The following is a 23,670-nucleotide window of genomic DNA, read 5'->3' as shown; positions in this document are numbered from 1 at the left end:
GTTCTTCAGTTAAGACCAGTGGCTGTCCTTCCCAAAGACCTAAATTCAATTACCAGCCCCTGTTGGCAGGTGAACAGCTGTCTATAACTCCAGTTCCAGGAGATTCAATGTTCTCTTCTGCAGACATTGTACAGATATACATGCAGGCAAAATCCTCTCCACACACACAAAATAAACTAATAAGATTGGGCAAAACACCCATACATACATAAAATAAATAATAATTGAACTAGTAAGGCTTTATGTAAAACATTCCACATGTAAAATAAATTAATAAGACTTCAGATATATCTTAGAGGTCAGAGGGCAACTTTCAGTAGCTGGTTCTTGTCTACTAGCATGGGTTCCAGGGACGTTGAACTCAAGTTATCAAGTTTCTCGCTAAGGACTTTTACAGGAGGAGCCATCTCCTTGGCCCAGAACTCAGATTTTTAGGAGGGTACCTTACTATATATGTGTAACATCTTCATAGAGCGTTATCAAACTGTCAAAATACATGAGCATTTCTGCAGAAAGGCCTAAGCGCTCACTAGCACTCCAAGAACACTAACTGTAAGCAGCCTCCTTTTGAGTTCCATTTTTGAAATACAAAGGACATTTTCAGTTTACAATCAGTCTGAACTCTGAAATTACAGGAAAGGGGTGATGGGCTTGTTCTAGAAAATCCAGCTAACTCTGTGTCCAAGAGTTCAAGGATTTCACTGAAAACCAATGCAGTATTTTATCACTATAATACCTCAAAATCATAATATAATTGCCCTTTTTTTTTCATGAGAATGGAATATTTAAGACAATTTGAGAATAGAGATAGCTGGGTGTTGGTTTAATCCCAGCACTCTACAGAGTGAGTTCCAAGACAGACAGGGCTACAGAGAAACCTTGTCTCAAAAAAAAAAAAAAAGAAAAAGAAAAAGAAATGATAATAGTATATGAACAATGTCATCATTTTGTTCCCACTCCACTACATAAAGACCAGCTGATTATAAACTAAATTAATAATAGCATTAATAATAGTGAATGCACACCTGCATCAGGTTAAATCTCGCCACCTCATTGATAGGAGCATCAGATATGATTCCATACTGCTCTGGATTGACGACTGCAGGACAAATGAAGCACGCCAACAGAAGATCGGTACACATGGCTCTGACCTCCCCAACCTCCAGTCTGTCTACACAAGAGAGAGTTTTGTACATCTGAGACACAATCCACCTCAGACTATGAGGAAAGCAGTATGTATTCTGTTTGAGATAACCAATAAATTTGTTCACCAAAGCCACCAGTTTGGCCTCATTGGACTCTACCATTTCTTGAACTTTTTGCCTGAATCTCTCTGAGCCTTTCTCTCCAAAGAGTTTTTCCTGCTGCGCTGGGGAGAACCTCTCAGTTAGCTTGTTTGGGTCTGTTTCCAGATGGTCTTCATCTTCCACAAGGAGCTGCATGATGGGCTCGTGTAAAGTAGCTGTCAGAAAAAGTTTGGCAGAAAACAGTCCTTCAGAAAACAGTTTGAATAAGATGCTGAAGGCACAAGTTCCTCTCCTCAAAAGCCGCCGGGGATTGTCACTTTCTTTCAGTTCAAATTCAATCAAGTAGCGTAAAACCTGAAGGAGGTAGCTTTCATCTTCCTGCATAATGCAGTTGCCATACAAGGAGGTAAAGACTGTGTAGATAGCGCTTTGTGCGCTCTCCTGATTGAGTTTTTCTCCAGCAACCAAAGAGGAGGCAATAAGTCGAGGGTTTTCTCTTAACCGACTCAAGAATTCTCCATAAGCTGTTTCCTGAAATCCCAGTTGCTTATATCCATCAACAAACTGTGTATCTTCCAAAATTTTGGCATGCTGGCAACACTCAGCAGGGGAAGCCTCAGCACTAGAAAACATTAGCACACAGGCAAAAATAATATTAATAACAATAATACAACACAGGCACTATATTGGAATGAATAAATCTGAGTTCATTATTGTGCCAACAATTGCTAAGCTCTTTGAGAACAACACAGAACGAGTAATACACACCTAAAAGTAAAGAGGAAGCCAGTCTTTTCATATTAAATCAAATTTAGTGTAGTGTCAATTCATAGGTACTAATAACATTGTCCAGAGTGACCCTCCATGGATTAAATTTCAAACTTTGCTATAGCTTAAAAACTGCTTATTTACTGACACAAAAACATTCACAAAAAATCATCAAAATAGGAGCTGGAAGGTGTCACAGTTGGAAGAGCATTTGCCTGGTGTGCACGAAGCCCTGGGTTTGACTCATGAAACGCTTTTGCATGGCCTTCCAGTCAACACCTCTCTAGGAAGTCCAACAAAGAGCTGTGATTCTCAATGACATCAAAGGTCAGTCCTGCCTTTAAAGATTTTTACAAATACAGTTATACAGTATATATTCTTTTTTATCTGACCGCTTTTATCCACATTATACTAATATTGTTACAGCTAAACATTACCTCTTGGAACAATGCAACAATCACCAGGCACACTAGTGGCACATAGATACATATGTGGGCAAAACAACTCCCACACCCTCAGTATAATTCCAGCACAATTTTTCGAAAAACCCAGGATAGCCAAAATAATCCTGTACAATAAAGGATCATCTGGGGGCATCCCCATCCCTGACTTCAAGCTCTACTACAGAGCTATATTAATGAAAACAGCTAGGTATTGGCCTAAAAACAGTCAGGTGAACCAATGGAATCCAATCAAAGACCCCGATATCAACCCACACACCTATGAATGCCTAATTTTTGACAAAGAAGCAAAAAATATAAAATGAAAAAAAGAAAGCATCAACAAACGGTGCTGGTATAACTGGCTGTCAACATGTAGAAGAATGCAAATAGATCCATATCTATCACCATGCATAAAACTCAAGTCCAAATGGATCAAAGACCTCAATAAAAATCCATCCACACTGAAACTCATAGGAGAGAAAATGGGAAATACATCTGAACACATAGGTACAGGAGATCACTTCCTAAATAGAACACCAGTAGCACAGACTCTGAGAGCAAATTAATAAATGGAACCTCCTGAAACTGAAATGCTTCTGTAAAGCAAAGAACATGGTCAAAAAGACAAAATGGAGCCAGGTGGTGGTGGCTCAAGCCTTTAATCACAGCACTTGGGAGGCAGAGGCAGGCAGATCTCTGTGAGTTCAAGACCAGCCTGGTCTACAAGAGCTAATTCCAGGACAGGTTCCAAAGCCACAGAGAAACACTGCCTCGAAAAGCCAAAAAAAAAAAAAAAAAAAGACAAAATGGCTCCCTACAGAATGGGAAAAGATCTTCACCAACCCAACATCTGACAGAGGGCTGATCTCCAAAATATACAAAGAAATCAAGAGAATAGAAATCAAGCTACCAAATAATCCAATTAAAAAATAGGATACAGATCTAAACAGAGAATTCTCAACAGAACAATCTCAAATGGCAGAAACACATTTAAGGAAATGCTCAACATCCTTAGGGTTGGTATCCAGGCATTATGCTGACCCCGCCCCCTGAGACCCGGCATTCAGGCAGATACTTTTAAGCTTTTAAGCGAGTGCCTCCTACCCGCTACCTCTCCTCCATCTCTGCTCTCTGTGCTCCCTTTTCCCAATAAACTCCACATGGGTTTGTTGAGTCTTGTGGTTCATGTTTCATCACCCATAGCCACATTGAAGAAAAATAACAACACTTAGTCTTCAGGGAAATGCAAATCAAAACCACTCTGAGATTCTATCTTACACGGTTCAGCACGGCTAAGATCAAAAACTCCAATGACAGCTTATGCTGGAGAGGATGTGGAGAAAATGGAACACTCCTCCACTGCTGGTGGGAGTGCCAACTCATAACAGCTGCTGTGACAATCAGTATGGCAATTTCTCAGAAAATTAGGGACCAACCTACCTCAAGACCCTACAATATCACTGTTGGGCATATACCCGAAGGAGGCACATTCACACAAGGACATTTGCTCAACTATGTTCATAACAACATTATTTGTAATAGCCAGATCTTGGAAACAACCTGGATGCCCCTTAACTGAAGAATGGATAAAGAAAATGTAGTATATTTACACAATGGAGTACTACTCAGCAGTAAGAAACAATGACATCCTAAAATTCGCACGCAAATGGACGGAACCAGAAAAAAACATCCTAAGTGAGGTAACCCAGAACCAGAAAGACAAATATAGTATATACTCACTCAGATACTAGACATAAAGCAAAAGATACCCATCTTACAATCCATACCCCAGAGAAGCTTGAACCCTCTTCCAGAAACAGATACAGAAATTCACAATTAACCAATGGGCCAAGCTCCTGGAGTACAATTAAGGAGGAGCGATAAGATGAACAAAGGAGTCAAGACCATGATGGGGAAACCCACAGAATCAATTGACCCTAGCTAGTGAGAGATCACTGACTCAGGTCTGACAAATGGGGAACCTGCATAAGACCGAACTAGACTGCCTTAATCTGGTGACAGTGGTGTGACTGGGAAGATATATGAGGCCACTGGTAGTGGGTCCAAGACCTAACACTAATGCACAAACTGACTTAGTGGAGCCCATTCTATATAAAGCTAGACACAGGGGTGTGGGGTGGAGAGGCGCCTTGGTCCTACCTCAACTAGATGATGGAACAGACTGAGTAGACTTCCTAGGGGAGGCCTCACCCTTTCCATGGAACAGATGGGAAGAGGGGGGAGGGAAGAGGAGGAGGAAGAGAGAAGGAAGGGAAAACTGGGATTGGAATGTAAAAAAATAATAAAAAGAAAAAAGAACCCATACACATAATACTTAACATAAAAAAATTTTCTGTAAAAAAAGACATACAATTCCAAAGCATAGATATGTATAAAAATAATATCACATAATTCACTCTCTATAACAATAAAATATTATATATGCAGAGACACAAAATTAGTATGGTATAAAATATTAATCCTTAAATTATAATTTTCCACTCGGGAGGCAGAGGTAGGTGGAGGTAAGTGAGTTCAAGGCTAGTCTGGTCTACAGAGCGAGTCCCAGGACAGCCTCCAAAACAATACAGAGAAACCCTGTCTTGAAAAAAAAATTATAATTTTCTATATCACTATTTAAGCTAATTAATAAACAAAATAAACTCCACATATTTTATAAGCAAAGACTTAACCTAATTTTGATTTAAAGCCATACACTTAAGAGATTCATTTAGTTACAATTAGTAGTATATAGACTTAAGTTTCACAAAATGCATAACCTAAAAATTTTGACTTTACCTGGTTATAATTAGCCGATCCAAATTAATCCTCTGCTGCTTTGCAATCCATGCTGTTCGATACAGCTTTTCAGCTGTCTTCAGGACATCTGCATTTAGCCTCTGAATGAGCTGCTTCTCAGAGCTCACATACAAGCGCTCCTGTTTGAGGTGGTGGGCCAGAGTGTGGATATCTAGCTTCACCATCTTTGAATTTGGAAAAGGTACAAAGGCTGATCACTAATAAAAAAAGACAAAATTCAAAAGTTTATGTCATATAAGTTATTTTCTAAAATCAAAATGAGCAGAATACATTAAAATTTTAATTATGGGGGCTAGAGAGATGACTTAGTGGCTAAAAGCACTGGCTGTTCTCCAGAGGACCAGGATTCAACTACCAGCATCCACATGACAGCTCATACCTGTCTGTAACTCCAGTTCCAGGGGACCTTATACCCTCATACAAACATACATGCAAACAAAACACCAATGCACATAAAATAAATTAAATCATAAAAAATTGCCTTTAAATAAGACTTTAATTATATTTAGTACAACCATTGACTTTAATTTAAACATAATCCCAGCATTTGAGAGGTTGAGAGAGGAACACCAGGAGGTCAAAGCCATCCCTTGGCTACCTAGTGACTGAGGCTACATGAGACCCCCATCTCAGAAAACCAGCAGATTGTAATTGTGATGTGAAGGAGAACAGCCAGGGATAATCCTAGGCTAATGGACAGACACGGGATTAGGTGTTTAAAAGGCTATCTCTGAATAAAGGCCTTATTAGGAGCAAACTTCCTATACTGAGCCTTCTGAAATTTAAGAAACACAAATTTTAAATACTGTATTTTATTTTTGCACTTACATATGGGGGAACATGTCACAGCACATGTGTGGAAGTCAGAGGACAAATTGTGGGTCTCAGGGATTGAACTCAGGTCCTCAGGCTTGGTAGCAGGTACCTGTATCACCTGGACCACACTTCTTTTTTTGGTTTTCAAGACAGGGTTTCTCTGTATTGCTTTGGAGTCTATCCTGGAACTTGTTCTGTAGACCAGGCTGGTCTCAAACTCACAGAGTTTGCCTCTGCCTCCCGAGTACTGGGATTAAAGGCATGTGCCACCAACACCCAGCCTGGACCACACTTTTTAAAAACATGTTCGTGAACCTATACACATACACACACATATGCCCGACAAGGGTATTGGTATTCTTCATAACTCTCTGCCTATTTCTTTAAGGCAGGGTATCTACCAGAACCTGGCTAGGTTGTCAGTCAGCAAGCTCTAGCAATCCTCCTGTCTTTGACCCACCCAGAGCTGGGGTTACAGGCATGCACCAGATACTGGGCTTGTTAACCGGATGCTGGGATCTGGATTCCTATTCTGACATTATTGGACAAGCATTCTTAGCCTCTGACCATCTGTTCAACCCACATATATATCATGTTTTTGGAGATAGTGTCTCACAGAGGCCAGACTAGCTTTGAATTGCTTATGTACCTAAAGGTGATCTTGAACTCCTGTTCTCCTGCTCTACCTCCCATGCTACGGATACAGGGGTGAGCCATCGTGCCCAGTTTATGTGGTGCTAGACAAGTACTCTACTAACTGAGCTACACTCTCAGCCCTTCCGCCGGTTGTCTCAGACAGTCTCATATAGTCCAGGCTAGCCTCAAATTCACTGAGTAGCTGAGAATGAACTGGACCTCCTGTCTTAGTCTCCCAAGACCTGAAATTATACATATGCACCTGCATACCCAGCAGATTATTTCTGAATTAGAGTTAACAAAATCCAGTACAATCTAGGGTATCATCCTTGACTACTTTCACATAGCAATACACCTGTTGATTCTGTCTTTGAAATAACCTGATTACTTTACGTACTTCCACTGGGAATCTACTGTCACCTCACCTGAAAGAAAGCCTTTGACTAGCTGATTTCCATGCTCCCTATTTGAGTTCCCAAGTCTGTTCTCCCTATAACATCATTTGATTCCTTGACTAAAATCCAGCAAGACTTTACCTTATACTTAAGCCAAAGGCATGAATGAAATCAAACAATTCTTTTTTATCTAACAACTAAACAAACATACAAATAACATTCACATTTTAAATTATTATTTAAGCTATATCCCTGAACTACCAGACCACAAATGTTTTATAATAAACAATAGAAATATCTATATTTTAGATAACAAAACAGGCCAGGCAGTGGTTTCACACACCTTTAATCCCAGCACTCAGGAGGCAGAGGCAGGCAGATCTCTGAGTTCGAGGCCAGCCTGGTCTACAGAATGAGCTCCAGGACAGCCAGAGTTACACAAAGAAACCCTGTCTCAAAACCAAACAAACAAAAACCCAAAAATTTAAGAACAATTATTGTAACTGTTCTTAAGGAATACAGCTCAGTGATAGAGAACTATCTAGCCTGCTTGAGGCACTGCAATTCCTAGTAATAAAAACCAAAAGGACAATTAAGGAAATGAGTGAGGTTTTGTTTGTTTGTTTTGGGTTTTTCTGTGTAATAACTCTGACTGTCCTGGAACTCACCAAGATCTGCCTGCTGAGTGCCAAGATTAAAGGCAAAATGAGAATTGTTGAAGTTGACAAAATTGTTCTGCTCTTCTAAGACAACACTTAAAGCACAAGTTAACAGCAGTGATAAGCTAAGAAACAGCTGAAATAAAATTTGGGCACAACAGGCATGATGTGGCTTTACTCCCGGTACTCTGAAGGCAGAAGCAGGCAGATCTCTGTGAATTCCAAGTCAACCAGGGCCACATAGTGAGACTCTTCCCAAAATTAAAATAAAATTTAAACATAATCAAATAAGTAGGAAATATTTTACCATGCTAAGACAAAGAAATTATAGATAATAGAAAATGTATGTTTCCTGAAAAGTACTAACAATTTAAACTAGCAATAAAATATTAATATTAAACTAACTTTTTTTGGTTGTTTGTTTTTTGTATTTGAAGACAGGGTTTCTCTGTGTAGCCTTGGCTGTCCTGGAATTTACTCTGTAGACCAGGCTGGCCTCAATGTCTTAGCTGTCTTCCTTTGTCCCCCAAGTACTGAGATTTAAGGTGTGGGCCACCATCTCCCAACTTTTTTGCTGTTGTTGCTATTTATGCTTTTTTTTTAAGGGTAGGGGTTGAGACAGGGTTTCTCTGTGTAGTAGTCCTGGCTGTCCTGGAACTCACTCTGTAGATCAGGCTGGTCTTGAACTCACAGAGATCTGCCTGCTTCTGCCTCCTAAATGCAGAAATGTTTAAAGGTGTGCATCACCATCACCCAGCTGTTATTTAAACTTTTTATGCCTCCCTGAACCTTCACAAGCCAGTGACAGGTGTGCTCTTACAGACATTTGACAGTTCAAGAAAGTGTTGAACTCCATGCTATATGATTCAGGTCTGTCTGACACCAAAGAATCACCGCTCTCAACCATCTAACCTAAACATTTTGGTCAGTCATGTCTACTGTTGGTTTTACAGAGTATTATTTGACTTCTAGCAGCATCTACTTAACTTAAATTCACACTGAAATACCACACACACTGGGAAGGCTGTAGAGAAAATAATGTCTTTGCATACTGTTGGTGGAAATTTAATTGCGTCATCACTATGTACAGCAACAATATTATTCTCCAAAATTTAAAATCAGAACTCCTTCATGATCCAGCAGCCCCACTACTGGTTATCTAGTTATCTAGCCAAAGGAAACGGAATCAGTTTGTGAAATCACAGCTGCACTTTCATGTTTATTGAACATTCACAACAGCCACTATCTGGAATCAATCCAACCTAAGTATTCCATCAATAGATAAGTGAACAAAATTACATGTACAAAAAATTAGGGAGTTGGTTCTCTCATGTGGGTTCCAGGTATCCAACTCAAGTCATCAGGCCTGGCAGCAGGCAGCTTCACCCTCTGAGCCATCTTGTTAGCCCTAAAGACATGGTTTTAGAGACTTTTTTTTTCTTTCTCTCTCTGTGTAGCTTTGCAGACTGTCCTGGAACTCAACTCTATAGAACAGGCTGACTTCAAATTCACAAAGATTCACCTGCTTCTGCCTCCAGAGTGCTGGGATTAAAAATGCATGCCACCACTGCCCCACTTTATAGAGACCACTAATAACAGACTACTTAATAAGCTTAGGCCACAGGCAAACTCACTAAGCATTTTACTCTAAGCAGAACTATAAGCTTTCCTTTCTATAATAAACTGGTCAGAATGTCCTAAAAATCTGACCATGGCTTACCCTGTAAAACAAAAAAAAATTTTTTTTGGTTTTTACGAGACAGGGTTTCTCTGTATTGTTTCGGAGGCTATCGGTCCAGCCCGGCCTCGAACTCACAAAGATCTGCCTGCCTGTGCCTCCCGAGTGCTGGGATTAAAGGCGTGTGCCACCACGGCCCGGCTCGGAAAACAAAATTTTAAGAACTGTTATTGGAACCAAGGAGTTTGTGTGTTTGTGGGGGGGGGGGGGGGTGCGTGCGTGCATTATTTGGCATATACAGTATATAAATGGAATATTATTTGGCCATATTGGAACTAAAGACCATTATGTTAAAAGAATAAGCCAGGTCTAGAAAGACCAAGCACTGCGTGAGCTCACTCACATGCAAGACTCAGAAAGACTCACCTCACAGAAGCAGAACAGTAGCTTCCAGATTCTCAGGTAGCAGGGACAGGAGGAATTAAGAAATATTACAGCTAGCAGAAAGAATATGAGATCTATTTTATAAGCATAGTAACTACAGTTAATGACAATACATTGAATATACTGATGTATTCCTCCTCTCCATCACACAACCACTTTGAGATAGGGTTTCCTGCAGACCAGGCTGCCTCAATGTAATCTCAGTGTATAGGTAAAAATAACTACCACACTCACTGACACAACACACACACACACATACACACACACACACACACACACACACACACACACACACACGCAGTATATTAAAGAGGTTCGCATTTGTTAACTGGTCTGTATTTTTAGAGAGTATTTCCAAACTCCTTAACTCAAAATTGAAAACCAGTCTTACCTCAGCCTACCCAACCAAGCCTATTTGACTCTATTATTTTTTACTTACTAGTGCATGTACAAATGTGTGTTCAAATTGACCTTCTCATTTCTATTATCCTGTGTCATCATATATTCTTATCTACATGTTTTAATTTCTACAGCCTGGTTCAATGAACCTTTGTAATCATATGCATTGCCTAATGATAAATTCAACTCTGGGCTAAAGAACTAATTATATCTTTTTTTTTTTTTTTTTTTTTTTTGGTTTTTCGAGACAGGGTTTCTCTGTATTGTTTTGGAGGCTGTCCTGGAACTCGCTTTGTAGACCAGGCTGGCCTCGAACTCACAGAGATCCGCCTGTCTCTGCCTCCCAAGTGCTGGGATTAAAGGCGTGCGCCACCAATGCCCGGCTTAATTATATCACTTACTTGGACCACTGATGGTAGAGTTTGCTTTTGCTATATTATCATCTTTTACCATCTACCTCCTGTCTTTTCAATAAAAAACAGTCCTTCAAAATCTGAGAGCATCTGATAGGCCCATGCCCCACTTCCAGATACCATAGAAAACACAAAATGCTTTCAGTATCTTTGCTAGTATTTGCATCATCACACATCACTCTGAAAAAAGAGTTCAAGTGGCCAGGTGGTGGTGGCACACACCTTTAAATCTATGCTGGAGAGGCAGAGGCAGGGGGATCTTTGAGAGTTCTAGGCCAGCCTGGTCTACAGAGTGAGTTCCAGAACAGTCAAGGCTACCCAGAGAAACCTTGCCTCATAAATAAATAAATAAATAAAATCAAAAACAAAAAAAGGAAAAAAAGAAAGAAAAGAGATCAAATGACATCAAAGAACTGGGGCCACCTGGGCCAGTTCTTTGTATATATCTACAAGTCTAGGACTAGAGTCACAAGCAGGATCATGGCACGTTCTAGGCCAGCTGACCAGACAAAGGTTAACTCTTGAATCCCAGGCATCAGCCTGGGAATCCAGCATGGGACTGATCAAGACCCCCTGAATGTGGGTGTCAGTGAGGAGGCCTAGGTAATCTATTGAGCCTTGGGCAGTAGATCAGTACTCATCCCGAGTATACACATGGACTTTGGACTCCCATCCAACAATGTGAGATGCACTCTCACCCTGAACTCTTGGGGGGAGGATCTAGGCCCTGCCCTGGATGAAATAACAGACTATGGACACCCCCATGGAGGGCCTCACCCTCCCTGGGGAAATGAGGGGACAATGGGGGAGTTAGGGGGAGGGCACGGGAGTAGGGGAGGGAAAGGGAGAGGGACCTGGAACTGACTTGTGAAGCAACCTTGTTTCTTATCTAAATTTAAACTGAAAAATAAATTTTAAAAAAATTGAAATAAAATGAAATAGAAATTTCATTACACAAATTTCCAGAGTTCTTACATTTTGCACTAATTTCTTTTGTAGAGTGAGGTAAATATATTTCCTAGGTAGAACTGTTTGAGAAAAACTAAACTTTTGTTTCCTTTTTTTTTTTCCCGGAGCAGGAGGTTGAATCTATGGCCTCCCACATGACAAAGCTAACACTCTACCACTGAGCAATGCATTCAACCCTAAAAAGCCAGCTTTTTGGTTGGTTGGTTGGTTTTTTGGGTTTCTGAGTCAGGGTTTCATTGTTTAACAGCCTTGGCTGTCGTGGAACTAGCACTGTAGACCAGGCACAGAGATCAGCCTGCCTCTGCCTCCCAGGTGCTGGGAAAAGTCAGCTTTTATGTTAACTTTCCAATAGTGAACCTTACCTTAAGCTACCAGAAGTATTGGTTGAGCATGGTGGCACAAACCAGCAGTTCTAGCATTCAGGAGGCTGAAACATATGAATCCTGAGTTTGAAACTAGCCTAAAACCCTAAATAGGCTCTAAAACCCTATTGGGTCTTGGCTAGGAATGCACCTTAGTAGTAGAATACTGTGTCTGGGCTGAGTCCCCAGGGTAGTAGCCAGGGTTGAAAATGTAGCTCAGCATTTAAGAGCATTTGTTACCCTTGTTGAGGATCCTGGTTTGAGTCCTAGCACCCACAAGATAGTACACAGCCATGTAACTCCAATCCCAGGGAATCCAACTCCCTCTTCTGACCTCTACAGGCATGCATGTGATGCTCATACACACATGCAGCAAAACATCCACACACATTAAAAAAAAATAAAGGACAGCAGACAATGACTTATACCTGTAATCCTTCCCAGCACCTGGGAGGCTGACAGATAAGAGTTGCTACAAGTTCAAGGCCAGCCTGGGCTACACAGTGCATTAGGCCAGACTGGGTAACAGTATGACAATGTATCTAGTTGGAGAGTGACAGAGACATGAAGGAGAATAGTTGAGGTTGGGCAGTTTCAACTGACCTGCAGGTGTTTAGGAAATACAAATAGTAACTACCACATTCCAAGCTTACATTCTGCATCAACTGGGTGCCTAAATCCTCCAATTTAATATATGAAATACTAAGACTTCAGGGCTGGAGAGATGGTTCAGAGGTTAAGAGCACTGGTTGCTCTTTCAGGGGTCCTGATTTCAACTCCCAGCAACCACATGGTGGCTCACAATCATCCATAGTGAGATCTGGTGCTCTCTTCTGACCTGCAGGCACACATACAGGCAGAACACTGTATACATAATAAATAAATCTTTAAGAAACAGAAATACTGTGACTTCTTGTTTCAGTTTTGGCACTGGAAGCTGAACCTACAGTCAAATGCATGCTAAGTATGTGCTCTGCCAACATTTCCAATCCAGAGGGTAAGTATTCTTTCTCCTGAATTTGTTATTCATTTATTTACTTGGGTGAGTGTCAGGGAAAACGTGGAAACCAGAAGTCAGAAAATAGCCTGTGGGATTCTGTGTTCTCCCTATACCATGTGGATCCTGGGATGAAACTCAAGCCCTCAACTAATGGTAGCAAGCACCTTTACCCACAGAGCCATCTATAAGAATTCTTTGGGGGGGGGACGACAGAGTCTTGATATTCTTTTTTGGGGGTAGGGAATGGACAGAGTCTTGAAAGTCACTATGTAGATCAGACTGGCTTGGAACTCAACTATATAGACCTCAAGAGATCCATTGCCTCTGTCTCCCAAGTTCTAGAATTAAAGGTGTGCACCACCACACCTGATATGTAAGTATTCTTAGTTATAACATAGCTGAGGAAAGTGAAGATAATTTAATTTCCCAAAATCAAATTAGTTAACATGTAAAGTTAAGACAAGAATCCAGTTCTATCCAGCTATTTAATTTGTTTTTCCACAGTAATACACACAGAGTCTCTCTCTCTCTCTCTCTCTCTCTCTCTCTCTCTCTCTCTCTCTCTCTGTGTGTGTGTGTGTGTGTGTGTGTGTGTGTGTGTGACCACTAAAGCCATTCACTGTCTCCCACCCATGAGTCCTTTAATTTATGGTTAAGTTTACCGCTTACAGTTGCCCTACTCAATAGAATTGGTACTTGTTGGGAAAAGGAAGATGGAAGAGAATAGGCTAAGAGAGAGCAAAGGGATAAGTGTAACCATAATGTAGTAAAAGCATGTATGAAATCACCAAGGAATGATTTAATTAAATATAAGTAAATTGCCAGGCGTTGGTGGCACACACCTTTAATCCCAGCACTCGGGAGGCAGAGACAGGCGGATCTCTGTGAGTTTGAGGCCAGCCTGGTCTACAGAGCGAGTTCCAGGACAGCCTCCAAAATAATACAGAGAAACCCTGTCTCTAAAAACCAGATGGATGGATGGATGGATGGATGGATGGATGGATGGATGGATGGATGGATGGATAAATAGATAAATAAATGTAAGTAAATTACTGACTCACTCTTGAACAAGGCATCATATGTAATCAGAGTGCAGATACTGCCCAGTTTTCTTGGAAAGCTTACAGCTATCTGGCAAGGTAAGTTTTAGTTGGACTTCAGGACTAAATAAAGAATCTCAACACCTTCAAATTCTAAGGAGGAAGTGATGGAGAGCTGGATCAGCAGTTAGGAGCACTGACTACTCTTCCGGAAGACCCTCATGCTGCTCACAATGGTCTGTGACTCCAGTTCCAGAGAACCTGATGCCCTCATATAAACATGCATGCAGGTAAAAACACCAATGACCATCGAATACAATAAATAATAGAAAAAGCTGCTAGGAATTAACCCAGAATATTACCAAAAAGCCAGGCATGGCGGTTCATGCTTTTACTCCAAAGCTAGTGCTTGCTGTTGTCTTGGAAGAACACTCAGATAAGGTGTACTGCCTGTGTACTCCAGCCCTCTGCCAACCTCCTCAGGCTTACATGTTTGTGCTTGCACATGTATACACACACCTAAAAAATAAATAACGAGCTGGAGAGATGCTCAGTGGCTGCTCATCCAGAGGACCCAGGTTCAGATCCCAGCATCTAAACGGAAGCTCACAGCTGTCTGTAACTCCAGTCCCAGGAAATTTGACACCTTCTTCTGGCCTATTCAGACAGTACATACTTTTTACAGACATATATTCGAGCAAATCACCCATGCACATGAAATAAGAATAAATCTTTAAAAAGAGAAGAAAAACAGTGGCCTACAAGGTACAATTTATCACATTTACCACATTTTTCATTCATGTCTTTGATATTGCTGTTAAGGCAGTCTCAAGTAACCCAGTATGGCTTCAAATTCACTATGTAGTCAAGGGCTGACCTTGAACTTCTATCTCTACCTCCTGAGCATCAGGGTGACAAGTGTGCACTACAGCATCTGGTCATTTTATAAAGTGTTAGGATTAGACACTGGGCTTCGGAGATCTTACCCAAGCAGTCTAACTACTGAGGTTCAGCTCCAAGCTGCAATGTTGATATTATAATAAGCAATCACAAGTACTCATAAACGTCAATCAGCTTTACTAATCACTGGGTGGTGGAAGAGCAAGCCTTTAATCCCAACCCTGGGGAGGCAGAGGCAGGCGGATCTCTGTGAGTTGGAGGTCAGCCTGGTCTACAGAACAAGTTCCTAGGACAGCCAAGGCTGTTACACAGAGAAGGTCTGTCTTGGAAAAAACAAAATACAAAACAAAAATCAGTTATTATGAGGGTGTGAGGGGTGACACAGCATGCTTGACATAGAAGGAATGTAGAGATCAGAGGGCAACTTTGTTGTTGTTGGTTTTTGTTTTTTTCCGAGACAGGGTTTCTCTGTGTGGCTTTGGAGGCTGTCCTGGAACTCGCTCTGTAGACCAGGCTGGCCTGGAACTCACAGAAATCTGCCTGCCTCTGTTTCCCAAGTGCTGGGATTAAAGGCGGGTGCCACCAATGCCCAGCAGAGGGCAACTTTTTTCAATCAGTTCTTTCCTTCCACTTTCACAGATTCCAGGGATTGGACTCAAGCAAGCACTTTTTCCTACTGAGACATCCAGTTGGCCTTAAAATAGCTTTGCAAAAGGAACCAAGTGGGCCAGGTAGTGGTGGCTCAGGCCTTTAATCCCAGCACTCAGGAAGCAGAGGCAGGCGGATCTCTGTGAGTTCCAGGACAGCCTCCAAAAACAATACAGAGAAACCCTGCCTTGGAAAACAAGAAAGAAAGAAAGAAAGAAAGAAAGAAAGAAAGGAAGGAAGGAAGGAAGGAAGGAAGGAAGGAAGGAAGGAAGGAAGGAAGGAAGAAAGAGAGAGAAAAGAAATGGATGTCATGGCACCTGCCTATATAATCCTAGTATTTGGCATGATCTCAAGTTTGAGGCCAGACTGTGGTCAAAGAAAGAAAAATGGAAAAAATAAAGAATAAATTAAATGCCCTACTGCCAAGATGCACCTGAGGAAAACTTAAACTTTTCTACAAGTATAAGGGGTAATTTTTAAAATAAACTGCAGTTTGTCATATTTAAAAAGTAACAAAATTCGGACCGGGCGGTGGTGGTGCACGCCTTTAATCCCAGCACTCGGGAGGCAGAGGCAGGCGGATCTCTGTGAGTTCGAGGCCAGCCTGGTCTACAGAGTGAGTTCCAGGACAGCCTCCAAAACACTACAGAGAAACCCTGTCTCGAAAAACCAAAAAAAAAAAAAAAAAAAAAAAAAAAAAAAGAGGTAAGGACAGGAGGATCATGAGTTTGAAGCCAGTCCTGGCTGCATAGTGATTTCTAGGCCTGCCTGTGCTACATGAGATCATTTTTCAAAGAAACAAAACATACACACACACACAATAAATGAAATTTTAAAAAAATTTTTTTCCAGACAGGGTTTCTCTATGTAGCTCTGGCTGTCCTGGAACTCACTCTATAGACCAGGCTGGCCTGAAACTTAAGAGATGCACCTGCCTCTGCCTCCTGAGTGCTGGGATTAAAGACAACTATACCTGTCTTTAAAATTGCAAATAAATAAATAAAGCCAGGTAAAGTGGCACACCTCTGTAATCCCAGCACTGAGGAGGCAAAGGCAGACAGATTTCAATGGAAAAGCTTGGTCTACTATCTCAAAATAAAACATAAAGAGGGGTAAGGGATACAAACTTACCTGCCTCATATGAGGCCTATGTTCAATCCCAGTACCCTTTAGAAGAATTTATCAATTTATATAGAAAAACCATAAACCAGGGATGTTAACTCCTGCTTGTAAACCCATTATTTAAGAGTATGAGGTCCCCCCAAACTGCCATCTCTGAGGTCAGTCTGCCTACAAATTGAGATTCTGGGATTCTGGCTGGGGGGCGGGGTGGCGACACGACGGATGGAAGAAGACAACACACCATGACACAACACGGACTGATAGACGGACACAGACTAAAGCACTCAGGAGGCAGAGGCAGGGGGATCTCTAAATTCGAATCCAGACTGCTCGACAGACCAAGTTCCAGGACAACCAAGGATACACAGAGAAGCACTGCCTCCCAAAAAAATCAACTCCATGAAAGATGCTGCCCCATTTATCTATTTATATTCTCGTTTCTCTAATTCAATAGTAATACTAGCAGTATACTTTCTAGAACTACTTTTCTCCTTTTTTTCTGACAAAACAAAGTTCTATCCCTCAGCATGGAAAGTGAGAATAGTTAAGAAAAAACAAGAGGATTGGTGAGCCTGAGACAAGTTCCAGGAAAGCCTGGACCACATAGCAAGACCCTGCCTTCAAAAACAAGCAAAAGGAATCTCAGCAGATGGAGAAAGAACATAAGCTACAGACCTCTCTCCTTTTACTTCATGATCATGGGCAGGTGAATCTAGCCAAATCCTCTATGGCATCATGTGCTAATAAGTGATGCCCATATGAAAACAAATGCCAACAGAAGAATTGTACAGTGCTTGTGAAATAATTTCTTAGATGACCCAGGCATAGTGACATATACTTACAATCCCAACTCAGGGTTAGGAAAAAGGATAAGAAGTTCAAAGTCAGTCTGGTCTACATAGTGCGTTCTAGGCCAGCCAGGGCTACATAGTGAGACCTTGTCTTATTTTGTTTTGTTTTTCAAGACAGGGTTTCTCCGTAGCTTTGGAAGCCGTCCTAAAACTTGCTCAGTAGACCAGGCTGGTCTTGAACTCATGGAGGTTGGCCTACCTCTGCCTCCAGAGTGGGCCACCAAGGCATGGAGACCTTGTCCTAAAAAAAAAGTTACCAGGTGGTGCACACTACCTTTAATCCCAGCACTTGAGAGGCAGATGCAGGCAGATCTCTGTGAGTTCCAGAACAGCCAGGGTTACACAGAGAAACTCTTTCTCAAAAAAACCAAAAACAAACAAACAAAACAACTCACGAAAACAAAAACATCATCTTCAGCTACATATCAAGGTGATAAAAAGATGAGCTCATTTTGTCCATGGACTGTTTTACTGAGCACCTGCTATGCAGCAGCCCTCATTCTAGCTCAGCAGTGAAGACAATGTTCCTGTGTGTCATGAAGATAGCACCTAAGTAGGGAAGAAAAAAATTAGACCTACATATATATATAGTTATATATATATAGATATATAACTTAACAACAGATGGAAATATGGCATAAAGAAAACAAAGGAGTAGGCGTCTGCTTGGGTTACACAGCACGTTCAAGAACACCCTGGGCAACTTTGTGAGACCCTGTCTTAAAATGAAAAACTACAGAGCTGTGCATAAAGACAGCTCAGTAGTAGAGCACCTGTCCAGAATATCTTTGGCCCTGAGTCTACTCTCAGTACTACCAGAGTGCCAGAACATGAAGAATTCCAAGACCAGGCTGGTCTTGAACTCAAGAGGTCCTCCTGTCTCTGCCTCTGGAGTTCTGGGATTAAAGGCATATGCCACCATTTTATTTTATTTTATTTTTTCAAGACAGTCCTGACTGTCCTGAACTCAATCATTGGGCCAGCCTGGCCTTTAATTCACAGAAATTCGTGTCTCTGCCTCCTGAGTGCTGGGATCAAAGAAAGATATTCATCGAAAAGAGAATGTTTTAAAAATTAATTACCAACTTCCTGATTCTACAATCTATGCTTATTTTTTGTCCTACATGAAAATAGCCACCAAAGACATATTATAGTTGAGCCTGCTATTTTTCACTTACAGAGAGAAAAAGAAGGATGTCTTTCTATGTAAAGCTCACACCACATTTGTGATTTTAAGAAAACCATAAAAAAAGGGTGTTGGCCTCGAAGCAGTTGCCTAGCACATGCAAAGCTAGGTTCCATCCACAGCAATGAACAAACAATATATAAATAACATTTATTTTAAGAGAAGGAGGAGGGCTGGGGAGATTGTTCAGTTGGTAAAGGGCTTCCCACACATGCCTGAGGATCTGAGTTTAGATTCCGAGCACCTATGTAAAAAGCCAACACAGCAGCCAGTGCCTGCAATTCCTACACTAGGGCTGCAAAGACAGAAGCTGAAGCTGCTAGGTGGTGGTGGCATATGCCTTTAGTCTAGCTCTTGGGGAAGCAGGGGCAAGTGGATCTCTGAGTTCAAGGCCAGCCTGGCCTATAGAGTGAGTTCCAACACATCCAGGGCTACACAGAGAAACCCTGTCTCGAAAAAAACAAAAAAATAAAAAATAAGATGAAGGGACAGAAGACATTCAACATGAACATGTACATACCCACACAACAAGCACAAGAAAGAAATAGAAAATCAGCAAATACTAAAATTTCCTTTCACAAGCTTGAAGGGCTTCTACCACTTAATAATATGGGGATGCCTCAGCACAAAATCAAAAGGCCAAATGCTCACTTCCCTTTCTTCAGCACAGTATTTTGCTGACTCCCCAGTATACTGGATGAAATATCTACAGTCTGGTCTATCTTTCAAAACTACTACTCTGCTATGATTCATACGTTAAAAAGAAAAGCCAGCGCCTTTAATCCCAGCACTCGGGAGGCAGAGGCAGGCGGATCTCTGTGAGTTCGAGGCCAGCCTGGTCTACAGAGCAAGTTCCAGAAGAGCCTCCAAAGCAATACAGAGAAACCCTGTCTCGTAAAACCAAAAAAAAAAGAAAAAAGAAAAAAGAAAAGAAAAGCCAGGAGTGGTGGCATACACCTATATGCCCAGCATTTGGAAGACAGAGGTGGAAGAGCTACAGCAAGTTTGAGGCCAGCCTGGTGCACAGAGCCAGTTTTAGGTCAGCAGGACAGTTAGGCCCTGATTATAATAGCAATGCTTTGTGTGTACTTGGTCTCACGCTGTATGCTTCTTCCCACCTCTGCTCCTCTGCTTTCTTCTCCAAAGTTTTCTTTTCTTCTTTTGCTTTTTGCTTTTGTTTGTTTGCTTGTTTTTAACAGCTCTGGCTGTCCTGGAACTTGCTTTGTAGACCAGGCTGGCCTCTACAGAGATAAGTCTGCCTCTGCCTTCTGGGTGCTGGGATTTAAAGGCATGCGCCACCACTGCCTGTCCCAGGGTTGTTCTTCTTTGTTTTCCGAGACAGGGTTTCTCTATGTAGCTTTTGGAGGCTGTCCTGGAACTAGCTCTTTGTAGACCAGGCTGGCCTGGAACTCAGAGATCCATCAGCCTGCCTCTGCCCCCCACCCCCCAGTGCTGGGATTAAAGGCGTACACCACCACTGTCCAGCTATTTCTGAAATTCTTAATCATTTCGTGCCATGGATCTACCTCTTTGATAGTCTGGTGAAGGTTAAGGTACTCTTCTCATATTGCTTCTAAATGCAAAGTTCATGAGTACAAAGGAAAACTATTATACTTACATATTATGAAATGAAAAATTGACATGTACAACTATAGCATATTACATAAGATGTAACAGAAACAAACTCAAAGAAACAGACATGATATTTTAAGATAGCTCCAACTGTAAATGTGACACAAAAATATCTCTAATTTCTATTGGTGGCAAACTCACAGGACTTGCTAATACTACTGTGGTTTGCTGCCTGCTTTGATAACTGAAGGTAACTGTCAGTTTCAATTACTGGTTTGTAAATAAAGGTGTAATTTTACCATCATTCTCGCTTAAGGGCCAGCTACATTCTATCTACAGTCAATCCACTAAGGAACCGCGGACTGGAAACTCTAGTCCCAAACACTCATCCCCTATTGCCCAAACTCAAAGATTTCATTTTATTAAGCTTGATTTTTTACCAAACGTTACAAACAGAGTCCTCCTTGTACCTTCCTCTCATCTGACACCTCACCTTCTTCTCACTTTACTACGTAGAATTATGCATTTTATTCCGTTCGCTTCTGCGGTCTGCCCAACCAGCACCCGCGACAGTTTTTGCCCCTCGATAAAAGGCGACACTGAAGGAAGAGAGGTGGGAAGAGGGGACACACGCAGACCACCGCCAGCCAGTGCACAGACGCCAAGCCCGGCGCGCGTTTGCGGCTGCACGGCGTCCCCAGCCCCGAGCGTCCGGCGCGTCACTGGCGGCGCGGCGAAGCCGTTCGGTCCGCCCCTGGCTCCGCGGCTCGGCTGCCCACCTGCGCCGGACGCCCACGGAGGCGACCCGCGCCACTGCGCCCCTTCCCGCCGCGTCGCGCCGCCGTCCCATCCCCCACGCACCCTGAGTCCCAGCCGCCTCAGGCGGCCGCCGGGGCCCGCACGCCGCCACCCCTCCCGCGGGGCCCGGCCGCGCGGCTTCCCGCCCGAGCGTCGACCCGGCGCGGGGCAGGCCCGGGGCTCGGGACCCGGGGCCCGGGTTCGGGACGGGGCGGGGCGGGGCGGGGCGGCCGTCAGGCGCGGGCCGCGGAGCTAGGCCGGACGGCGGGGCTGCCGAGCCGGGAGCGGCGCACGCGGCGCGGGCGGCCCGGGGACGCGCACTCACCGATGAGGTCATGCGGAGGACGGCGCCCAGGTCCCCGCAGGACGGCCACTCGGCCTCGGAGCCGTCGCCCTCGCCGCGAACTGCCACCGCCGCCCAGCCAGCGCCGCCACAGATCGCCAGTCGGTTCCCTGCCTCCTGCGGCGGCGCTGCCCCCTCGCCAGTGCGCGTGCGCGGCGCCGCGGGGCCCCCTGGGATCGGTGGTCCGGCCAGCGGCCGCCCTTCCGCCCTTCCCGGCGGAGCTGCTTGCCGGGACCTGTCCGCCGAGCCACGCTCTCACCTCTCCGCGTACCTGATGCTGGAGAAGACGTGTGAAAAGAAAGGACGCTCCTCACTTGCCCGGGACGTCATCCAATAGTCTCTCTCTCTCCCCCCCCCTCTCCCTCTCTCTCCACACTCATGTGCACACTCCCTTTCAGTGAAAAGCTATGTCAGTTGGGAGGTATCTTCATTTTTAGTATTAAATCTAATTTCCCACTTGTCGTTTGGTCGATTTTTTATTGTAAACCGTACAGTTACATTAAAGAGGTTTAAATTTTGTGTGTGTGTATGTGTGTGTATGTGTATGACAAGTGACGCGCCATTAGCAAAAGAGAACAGTCACAGAAACCTTAGAACTGGAACATATCTTAGACGTCCGAGGTGCAGCTCCCGCGCATGCAGGGCTGCCGAGCCGCAAGGCCAGCCAGATGGCCTCCCTGTGTCACTTCTGTTCCGGAGTTTCCGATACCAGGCCACTCACAACCTCTAAAAAATGCAGCAGGCTCCACTGTTGGACAGCTCTAAAGTTAGAAAGACGTCTTCTGCCTCCCGCAGAGCTGAAATCGCTTCCCTTTTCTTTCCTCTTTGCTAGTAGTTAGGCTTCCGGTAGCAAGCATTGGTTCCCACTGTGACAGCCCTTCAAAACTTTGAAGACAATGAATATATCCTCCAACAGCAGTCTAAGGCCAAAAGGCGGAGGGTGGGGGGATGAAAACTCATCTTCCCAACTATTTCAAACGTAAATCACATCCCAGATTGCTTTCCATCACCCTTCAGTACACCTTAAAACTCATCAGAATTTAACTGGCTCCGGGTAGTGGTGGTGCACGCCTTTAATCCCGGCACTCTGGAGGCAGAGGTCAGCCTGGTATTCTATAGACCAAGTTCCAGGACAGGCTCCAAAGCTACAGAGAAACCCTGTTTTTTGGGGGGGACCTGGGGGATTTAACAGGCACAGTAGCATTTGAGAGGCTGAAGCAGGATAATTAGTAAGAATTCAAACAGCCTGAGCTCCACAGCATGTCTAGGCCAGCCTGTGCTATCCTGTGAGACCCTGACTCAAAAAAGAAAATTTTTGACAGAATTTACTTCCTATTTGCTACCTCATTACAATAGCATTGTGAGTAGCTAGTTGGTCAGATGTTATTGGTACGATGTTGCCATTCAACAAAGTCAAGAGGTGAATTCAATTAAAGACTATCAATCGAGTCTGTTACATTGTACAAAGCACCAAGAAGATGAAAAAGCAAGTGGGTACAATTTACAATCTAAAGTGGAGAGGAACTCCCACAGATTAAGAATGTAACAATAAATTACAAAGTGCTATGAAGAATTACAAAGTGCTATGAGATTCCAGAGGGAAAAAAGACCTCGTTAAATTAAAAAATCAAGACTCAGGCTGGGATTGGTGGCCTACAACTTTAATCCCAGCACTCTGTGAGTTCCAGGATAGCCAGGGTTATGTAGAGAGACCCAGACTCAAAACAAGACAAGGGAAGAAAGAAGACAGAGGAAGGAGGAGAAGAAGAGAGAGGGAGAGAAAGATAAAGGGAGAGAAGCATTAGAAGAAGAAGCATTAGAAAAAGAAGCATTAGGCCGGGCGTTGGTGGCGCACGCCTTTAATCCCAGCACTCGGGAGGCAGAGGCAGGCGGATCTCTGTGAGTTCGAGGCCAGCCTGGTCTACAGAGCGAGTTCCAGGACAGCCTCAAAAGCCACAGAGAAACCCTGTCTCGAAAAATCAAAAAAGAAAAAAGAAAAAGAAGCATTAGAAGAAGAAGAAGCATTAAAAGAAGAAGACAACGACGACCATGAAGTAATTCAAAAGCTTCAGACCACAGAGGTAAAGGAAAGGCTTTCAAAGAAACAAAAGAAGACTTCAGGTAAAGGCATTTGCCGCCACCTGACCACAAGAATTTAATC

General features: G+C 43.0%; 1 protein-coding gene across 8 annotated transcripts in view; it reads right to left on the bottom strand.

Moving 5' to 3' along the window:
* Positions 1–21,626, bottom strand: part of Gapvd1 (GTPase activating protein and VPS9 domains 1) — a 72,207-nt gene extending 50,581 nt beyond the window's left edge. For 7 of the 8 annotated variants that reach the window (XM_040735553.1, XM_040735557.1, XM_040735555.1 and 4 more), the window contains exons 1-3: positions 21,492–21,626; positions 5,258–5,475; positions 1,026–1,869 (exon numbers count right to left, since the gene is read on the bottom strand). In XM_040735553.1, coding sequence (XP_040591487.1) covers positions 1,026–1,869; positions 5,258–5,442 — 1,029 coding nt within the window. In that variant the 5' untranslated portion in view covers positions 5,443–5,475; positions 21,492–21,626. Of the gene's footprint in view, positions 1–1,025; positions 1,870–5,257; positions 5,476–9,888; positions 9,906–21,491 lie in introns of those variants that run through there. The other variant, XM_040735554.1, reaches the window with a different exon arrangement.
* Positions 21,627–23,670: the final 2,044 nt, after the last annotated feature.

Source organism: Mesocricetus auratus, unplaced genomic scaffold (assembly GCF_017639785.1).
Source record: "Mesocricetus auratus isolate SY011 unplaced genomic scaffold, BCM_Maur_2.0 Super-Scaffold_100047, whole genome shotgun sequence".
Taxonomy (NCBI): domain Eukaryota; kingdom Metazoa; phylum Chordata; class Mammalia; order Rodentia; family Cricetidae; genus Mesocricetus; species Mesocricetus auratus.
This window is presented reverse-complemented; position numbering and strand designations above follow the sequence as displayed.